This window comes from Aplysia californica, unplaced genomic scaffold (assembly GCF_000002075.1).
Source record: "Aplysia californica isolate F4 #8 unplaced genomic scaffold, AplCal3.0 scaffold00842, whole genome shotgun sequence".
In the NCBI taxonomy this organism is placed as follows: Eukaryota; Metazoa; Mollusca; class Gastropoda; order Aplysiida; family Aplysiidae; genus Aplysia; species Aplysia californica.
This window is the reverse complement of record NW_004798112.1, coordinates 73,600-82,931: the sequence shown is the minus strand read 5'-3', so window position 1 is coordinate 82,931 and position 9,332 is coordinate 73,600. Positions and strand designations below refer to the sequence as shown.

Here is a 9,332-nt window from a genome sequence, read left to right as displayed (position 1 = left end):
CCTGACTTTCAGCTAATTCTTTAAAGATTACTTGTTTTTTTTCAAGTCAGATTTTTACAGCTCTCATGACTACTCTTAGTTTTAGTAGATGTTTAACGGCACTCGCAACTGCATACGGTCATATGAGCGCCAGAAGATGAGAGGTGTTACAAGAGAGTAACAAACATAAAAAAGAAGTAGTGGAGATAAGGACGATAGATGTTTGATAGGAAAGAAGAAGCAAACCACACCAGAGCACCCGCCAACCACCCACATGACTACTCTGACTCCCTCCTTTCATCATACACTTCATATAGCCAGTGAACTGAAAGAAAAGTAGAACAGAACTAAGAACTGTTCAACAGACAAGCAAAGCTCTTAAATAAAAGTCTCAACCAATCAAAAACAAACCAGGTAGGTATGAATGAAGTGATTGTTGTCAGTTATAGTACGGTACAGAACAAAATCATCAGTCAGGATCAACGCATCACTCACATTCAGAAATAAATTTAACAAAGTCAAATACAGATTTTTTTCACTCCCTCTTTTACTGTTGTCTCTAACCATAAGTAGTACTAAAAAAAAGTTAGCAAGAATGCGACACACTCTTATCATAAGACCCAGATAACAAAGAACAGAAACAAGTCCTGTGTGATACAGCACCATCTAAATGCTAACAATGCTAGCTAGCTAGCTGGAACTGGACATGATTATTTGTGTCAAGACATGGTGCAATCAGGCTCTCCTCAAAATGTTCAAAGTGAAGAAACCTGCATTTTTCTGCAGGTTTGTGAACTTTTATCAAATTTTTTTGTTTTTTGGCTCAACACTTTTCATGCCCATTAAAGAATTCATTTCTGTGTGGATTTTTCTGAAAAATGTTGATTAAAGGCACAAAAAATGTAACTTTTCAGTTACCACGGACTCTTAAGCTAAGGAAATAACTAATCTCTGGTGGCCATTTTCTCACTAAATTTACCTCTGAAAACAGGTGACCCCAACCTCCTTCATTCGCAAATATCTAGACTTGTATTCAAGATAAATGGATATTTTTTTCATCCAAATAAAGACAAGTGAACAAGCTTTATTAAGGTGATACCAATAACTCTACATGCCCGAAAATTGACGAGAGCCTGATTCCACCACGCTGCCTCACATTTCATTTCTACACGATGAAGAAAAATTCTGTTGCAGAGCCATTTTCACAGCAAGTCTGACTAAAAATCTGAACATTCTCAAAAGTCACACCGCAGCTCAAAAAAACCCAACAACACTGTTCCATAAAGTCAGTAGACCACAGAGCGTGGAAATGGTCGAGCAAAATGTTGAGAAAACACTAACCTTCACCTAGCACATCAGGCACACGAACTTGTAACTCTTTGTAAGGAAAGCAAATTTACTTTACACACCATTCTTAGATTTCAATATCAGTACACACTTCCACATGACCCTACTCAAAAACTCAATGGACATACTTGCGTATTCGGTAAGTTAATTTCATTTACATGGTCCCACTTTTTAAAAAATCACATGCTCAAAAGAAAATAAAAAAGATTAAAATATCACACAGAACAGAATTTTTAAACAAAATGACAGCATATATATATAGATATATATACGTGGCTTTTTTGTTTGTTTTAACAACAAATGAAACGGTACATAAATTATTATCAATGACAAACCATTGCAATCACAACTAAGGAAAATGTGACCATACATTCGAAATAAATAAATCAAAAAGCGTTACAAAAGCAATGAGTAACAAAAAATGACCCAAAATGAATAGATGTAAAAACATAAGTCCACAGAAGCTGATAAAGTGAATAGAAAACACAAACATATTGGGGTTACACAATACGTGCAGGCAGGCCGATACAACAATCCAACGCCTCGTAGTGTATTCTTCTTTCTTCGGCATGTGATCGTAAGAAAAGACAATCTCAACAATACGGACGTGAAACATCCGTATTCACAGCCTACTTTTGCGTTGAACAACATCCAGCGTTGCAGGAAAGGGCACCAAATCGACAGCCACTCAACTCAAAGTAAAATTCTTTGAAACCTCGAACTGCGCTTTATGAACCTGAACACATAATTCGCAGAAAAAAATCAACTTTACAAATTGCAGCATGCTGGCGGTTGTTTCATGACGTAAATAAGACCCATAGAAAAAAAACAACCCATCAGTGAGTAGGAATTGAAAACAGACTTCACATACTCATTACACAAAATTAAAATCTCTCATACAAATTTTTCCAACACACGATGGTGAAAATGATTTTCAGATCAAGAACTTTCTATCCGAAATCTATGTGAACATTCTTCTATGACATCGATAGGAAAAAAATAAACTACAAATTGAACACCAAATTGGTCGCTTTTAGGTGTATTGTTTGGTTATAAAGAAAAATCTCCTTCGTTTTTTTTAGAGAAACTGAACAAGAGTTCAAAAACTTTCACTTTGATTTTCTCAAAACAGCATTTTCTGGGACAGCCCCCTTGTGCTTAAAAGCGACCAATTGTAAGGATGGCAACAATCTCATTCACACACACACTCGTATGAATCACAGTGGCAAAAAATCTCTTTTAGTTATCAAAAGCTTCATTCAAGAACTTCCCATCTAAAACAGAGAGGAACACAAACGTGTACTTCACTTCACTCTCAGACCAATACAACTGCTCACACTGCTCAAATGGAATCCGAATTCGCCTCAGTGTTGTTTGTCTCGGGCATGATGTAGGAGATGTCATCCCATGGATGGCGGTACAATCCCTGCTTCAAACGCTTCTGATCCAAAAAGTGGCCTGAAAATAAGAGAAAAAAAGTTATAGAAGATTCGTATAAAACGATACGATAATCCAAACTGAAAATTTTATTCAAAACAAATGTTATAGAAGATGGTATAAAACGATACGATAATCCAAACAGAAAATTTCATTCAAAACAGATTGGCCAATGTGGGGTTCAACTTTTTTGTTAGCAACTCCTCTGATGAGTATTACACTAAATTACAGCCTCACTTAATTTCTTTTCTTCTATTGAAAAAAACCCAAAACAACCTATCTACATAAGAACAGAAACCTAGTGGTTTTCATGAGAGAGATGAGCTGAATCCATATATTCAGTCTTCAGCACTTTAAGTTTGTTTAACAAAACTAATCACATTTTTTTTTTAAACCCACAAAAAACCTAGCTGTACAAAAACAAAACCCCATTAGGTAAGAGCTATACAAATTTAGATTCTCATCGGGTAATTTGAGGCCAGCATTTTTCTTCCTGATGAGAGGAATGATAAGATGAGATAAAATACATCTTTATTGTTCAGATCCTGGCACATTGGTTTGGAGTTAACAACGGACATACATACACACACACACAAACATGCATACACACATGTGCACACCAATATACACACCCACACTTCCCTCACACATCTGTGCACATAACTATAATAATATATTGTATGCTTGCAGAACCAGTGACCCCCTGGGGCTGTGCTACTGACTGAAGTGTCTTTAGGCCATTCCCAAAGGGGGGACATTAACCATGTTCTTATGCACAGTAGAATAGTTATAGTAAATGGGCTAATTCATCAATGTCATGCTCATAACTGTGCCTGAACTGCAACAGGCAACTGCTGCTTTTTCTTTCTTAATCCTTAGTAAATGGGCTGATTCATCAATGACATGCTCATAACTGTGCCTGAACTGCAACAGGCAACTGCTGCTTTTTCTTTCTTAATCCTTACTATCATCATTTTTCCTCTTTTTCTTTTGTATGTTTGTCACACTCTTGTGACCTGCTATTTCCGGGGAGCCTTGATAGTCGAAGCAGACTTTGTGCTGTTGAAGCTAGAGAGGTGAGCAGAGTAAGTCTGATTCCCTGTGTAAGAACTTCCCTGTTGACACCCACCCCTTGGCGCTCAAATGACTTTACGCAGTCACGAGCGTCCTAAAACCTCTACTAAAACTAAAAACCCATGAAACCCTTTTCTGATACCCTGAATCTGCAGTGTGCCTACTGGGCAGTTCAGTGAAAATTTCAAAGTTGTCTGATATGCTTTGAAATACTATCATTCGAAAGCCCTTGCTTTATTGGTCATAAAACAGTTTAAATTGTGTTGATATCATTATGGGTTAAAAAGTTTTATGGCCATTTTTCATACCTAAAATCCGGCCAATTTCAGACCATTTTTAAAACTGAGTTTTTGTGACGCCAAAATAAAACTTTACAAGACAAATGAAGCGATCCAGCAACACTACAGACTCGGGAGCAGGCCGTAAAACCTGTACTAAAACCAAAGAGTCTACATAACAAGAGGGTTCACTCCTCTCTTTGAGCCAATTAAAAAAGTGTCCTCAAAATTCGGTGGCGCCCTCTTCACAAATACGCACCCTTTGCGAACAGAGTTACCCTACTTGTGTTAAAAAAATCAAAGTGAAACTAACAAGTTTTTGAATTTTAATAAGAATTCAAATTTCGGAAGAACGCTTTTTTTGGTTACGCTGACAAAAAGCCTCTTCCGGAAGTGTTTTCTTCGTTTAATTTGACTTTAGAATGTGAGGCAAGACGTCATTAAAATTAAAAACCTAAAACTCCGCACTGAACGAACCCCAACAGCTGATGAACAGCAGTTGATCTGCGCACGCAAGGAGGTGCTATTCCTATTCTTCTTCTGGAGAAACGAAAGAGAGCTTCAAAACAGACTGCAGCGTCATCTGAAGCAAAGAGTGGGCTTCCGGTGGACACTTTTTAGGCAGAGTGGACCATCTTGTTATGTACTATCTTTGCTAAAACTAAAGTAGCAGAACCAGCAGAAGACCGAGACTCACCAATGAATCCCATGCTGCGGCCCAGGACAAAGAGGGCGTTCAGAGCACCGATGTCGAGGAACTCCTGAGACTCCTCCCTGTGGAAAGACACAGCAACATTCATCAACAAAATGTGAGGCATCGAGGGGGAAATCAGGCGCTTGTCAGAATAATGAAATCAAAGAAACTGGAAACTGGCATTTTTCTTCCCCTATGGCAATTTTTATTTTTATCGAAATTTTGTTGTTGTTGTTGACTCAACACCTTATGTGACCTTATTGTGTTGCAAGTGCCGTAAAACTCTTACTAAAACTTTTTTTAAATCTTAAAAGCTCAACACCTTTTATGTCTATTTAAAAATACATTGCGGTGGATTTTAATTAAAATGTTAATGTTCAGTTTCCAAGGACTCTCAAGCTTTGGAAGTCACCAAACTTTGGCGGCCATTTTCTCGCTAATTTTACCCCTGAAACCAGGTGACCCCCACTTCCTTCAGTCTAAAATATCTTGACTTCTATTTAAGCTAGATCGGTACTTTTTTCATCAAAAGTGAGACAAATGAATAAGATATAAGACGATATCAATAACTCTATATGCCCAAAATTAGATGAGCGCCTGATTCTACCGCGTCATGACATAAATATTTCAACAAGAAAAATGTTTGTTCATTATTTTAAGTCAATAACATAATACATGGGTCAGTGTGATGAAATCAGGCTCTCGTCAAAGTACTGAAATCACAGAAACAAGACATTTGTCCATCCATAGGTCAATTTTTATCAATTTTTTTTTTTGGGGGGGGGGGGGGGGGGCTCAACTTCCAGCACACAAAACGAAGCCTGTACCTTGTGAAGCAGCCACAGTTGCGGAGGAGATCGACAAACGCAACACCGATCATTCCATCCACGTTGAGGATCAAGTTCGGTTTCTGTGGGGACACAAATGAAACAATTATAGCATCGACTTGAACCGAACATCATGTACTAGCGATGCAATTTGAACAATTCTAACATATCCCCCCCCCCCCCCCCCCTTTATAAAAGGAACAGAGAAAAGACGAGATATGATGGTAATGAGCACAAAAACCAGCGAGCACTGAGACGCTGAGACACTGAGACACTGGGACACTGAGACACTGAGACACTGAGACACTCGGACACTGAGACACTCGGACACTGAGACACTGAGACACTGAGACACTCGGACACTGAGACACTGAGACACTGAGACGCTGAGACACTGAGACACACAGACACTGAGACACACAGACACTGAGACACTGGGACACTCAGACACTGAGACGCTGAGACGCTGAGACACTCGGACACTGAGACACTGAGACACTCGGACACTGAGACGCTGAGACGCTGAGACACTGAGACACTCGGACACTGAGACACACAGACACTGAGACACTGAGACACTGAGACACTCGGACACTGAGACACTGAGACACTGAGACGCTGAGACGCTGAGACACTGAGACGCTGAGACACTGAGACACACAGACAGACACTGAGACACTCAGACACTCAGACACTCAGACAGACACTCAGACACTGAGACGCTCAGACACTCGGACACTGAGACACTCGGACACTCGGACACTGAGACACTCGGACACTGACTGAGACACTGAGACACACAGACACTGAGACACACAGACACTCAAGACACTCAGACACTCAGACACTCAGACACACAGACACTCGGACACTCGGACCCTCAGACACTCAGACACTCAGACACTCAGACATACAGCACCCTATCCTAAGAGATCTTTAAACATTCAAGACAGAAAAACTAACTTGAAAAATATAATAATAAAACATGAAAAACAATTTCTTCTACAAAGATTAGCAAATAGCTAAAAACAAAGATCAGACTTAAGTCCATTCAGTGAGAACAAAAATTTCACAAACACAAACAAGAAAGTCGCTTTTAAGAACAAGGGTCTATCCCGAAAAAAGCTGTTTTGAGAAAATCGAAGGTGAAGTTTTTGCCCCTTGTTCAGTTTCTTTAAAAGACAAGGAGAGTTTTCTCTATAACCAAACAAATATAAACAAAAATGAAACCAAACTTCTATACGTATGGCAATGCCCACTTTTGGTGTAGGTCAAGATTTCTGGAAACCCCTGAAATCTGGTTTAGCCCGCTTGTCCTTAAAAGCAACCATTTTAGACCTTGGAAATCTGATTGTGACTGCGATGTGACAGTTTCAGTACATTCTACAGTCTTCCCACATTATAATTTCACACACTACAGTGTTGTTCCCGACGCCAGAATGGCGTTCCCGACACCAGAACGGCGGGCCTCCTCACCTTGGATGTCGTGATCTTCTCCACCTCCAGAGCAAAGTCCAGCAGCGGGGTAGCAGGGAAATGTTTCTGGGCGTACTCCTTGAGGATCACCACTCGCATGTCTGGGTTGTTCAGCTGTCAGAGGGGTGGGTAGATGGTTAGTCACTTTCACAGGGTTTTTTTTCGGGGGGGGGGTTGGTCTCTTTTGTTAATTTATTTTTATTTTGGAAGGGGGAGTGGGGCGTCTAAGAGTATCATACTTCAGACTTCATATATTCAGACAATGTGATGCTTAGTATAAACATAGTGTAACAGTTTTCTTTTTTTTTCGTTTAGTAGAGGTTCTACGACGCTCACAACTGCTTAAAGTCACTTGAGCGCCAAGGGGTGGGTGTCAACAGAGAAGTCCTTACATTGCAGGGAATCGGGCTTACTCTGTTTATCTTTCTAGGTTCAACAGCACAAAGTCTCCTTCGACTATCAAGGCACCCTGCAAATAGCAGGTCACAAGAGTGTGACAAAAATACAAAAGAAGTAGAGGAAAAAATGACGATAGTAAGGATTAGGAAAGAAAAAGCAGCAGTTCCCTGTTGCAGTTCAGGCACAGTTATGAGCATGACATTGATGAATCAGCCCATTTACAATTACAATTGTACTGTGCATAAGAATATCATTAATGTCCCCCCTTTGAGAATGGCCTAGAGACATTTCAGTCAGTAGCACCGCCCCGGGAGGTGGGAGACTGTTAGCCCCTTTCACAGGTTTTTTTTTTCAGTTTTGTTCTCTTTTGTTAATTTGCTATTTTTATTTTGGAAGGGGGAGTGGGATGTCTAAGAGTATCATACTTCAGACTTCATATATTCAGACAATGTGACGCTTAGTACAAACGTAGTGTAACATTTTACCATATCTGAAGTGGGCCTGTGCCGTGAAAAGGGAAAGGTCAATTCTATGCAAAAATCTGTTTTCAAGACACGGGAGCGTGTCAACTGAGAGTTAATAAAATAGTGAGGTAAGTTGCATTATAAGAATTTGAGGTCAGTACAATACTGAAGGTAACAAATGAAGGAAATAATACGACATCTGCAACATTATTATAACTTATCTGCCGTGCCAAGGCAGAGCGACGTATCGGCACTTTTTAAAATTTTGAGTTACGTCGCACTGCCATTGGAAATATGGGCATGGCCCTTCAGTTACGTCTGTTTGCCATAGTGAAATATCATATTTGTAGTGCAGATACGTCTTCCTGCCTCTGACACAAGATGCAGAATGGGTATAGGTGTCCATTTAAACGAAGATACAAAATATTAATAATTTTTGCAGATACGTCGGTCTGCCTTGGCATGGCAGTTATGTTGTAGTGTTTCATTAACAGGCAACATTTTTTTAAAAACTCCACTTATTTCAAGCTAAGTTGAATCAACTGCCATACATATATAAACCGCTAAGTAAAGAAAAGGACTTAGATAACCAAACAGAAACTTGCTTGCTTACAGATTTCACTCTGTGGCCAATACCCATGATAAGGGAGCCCTTCTTGCGCATCTCGTTCACAAACTCCATGGGGATAATACCGCTGTCCCGGGCACTGCTAAACTGCTTCGCAGCAGCATCCAAAGCACCACCAAACCGGTCTCCCTGTGAACAGTCAAAACCCATGGCACTGAGAATATAATTCTACATTTCCACATTATTAGCGGGGGGAGATGACACTAAGTGTTCAACAAACTATGAAAATATTTTTGCAAGACACATTCATTTTTTATGACCAATCTCAAAGTAAAGTAAGTTTTATTTCACATGACCACTCATACATCGAAATTACACATTTGAAATTGCCTAAATTTTACAAGACTAGAAATACATCATGTAACTAGGACATAAAATGTACACGAGAAAAAAGGTAAATATTCAAAAGTGGTCAGTAACTCTTAAAAATGTTCCTTTTCCTTACCCACAACCCCCCTTACAAACAAAAACCCACCTGGAAAATAAAAAAAACAAATAAAAAAGAATCTTGGCAAATTACAAACATTAGGCAATGAATCGGTCGCTTTCAAGAACAAGCAGGCTAACCCAGGGGGTTCCAGAAATCTTAACCTGCATTAAAAGTGGGCATTGCCCTACCAAAAAGAGAAATTTGGTCTCATTGGTGTGTATAATTGTTTAGTTATACAGAAAACTCTCCTTGTGTTTTAAAAAAACTGAACAAGGGGCAAAAACTTTACCTTCAATTTT

At 39.4% G+C, this 9,332-nt stretch overlaps 1 protein-coding gene across 2 annotated transcripts in view; it reads right to left on the bottom strand.

Annotated features, from left to right (window-relative positions):
- Positions 1–505: 505 nt before the first annotated feature.
- Positions 506–9,332, bottom strand: part of LOC101848152 (ATP-citrate synthase) — a 79,379-nt gene continuing 70,552 nt past the window's right edge. For both annotated transcript variants that reach the window (XM_005110016.3, XM_013088950.2), the window contains exons 27-31: positions 8,589–8,732; positions 7,113–7,226; positions 5,637–5,719; positions 4,813–4,889; positions 506–2,784 (exon numbers count right to left, since the gene is read on the bottom strand). In XM_005110016.3, coding sequence (XP_005110073.1) covers positions 2,669–2,784; positions 4,813–4,889; positions 5,637–5,719; positions 7,113–7,226; positions 8,589–8,732 — 534 coding nt within the window. In that variant the 3' untranslated portion in view covers positions 506–2,668. The remainder of the gene's footprint in view (positions 2,785–4,812; positions 4,890–5,636; positions 5,720–7,112; positions 7,227–8,588; positions 8,733–9,332) is intronic.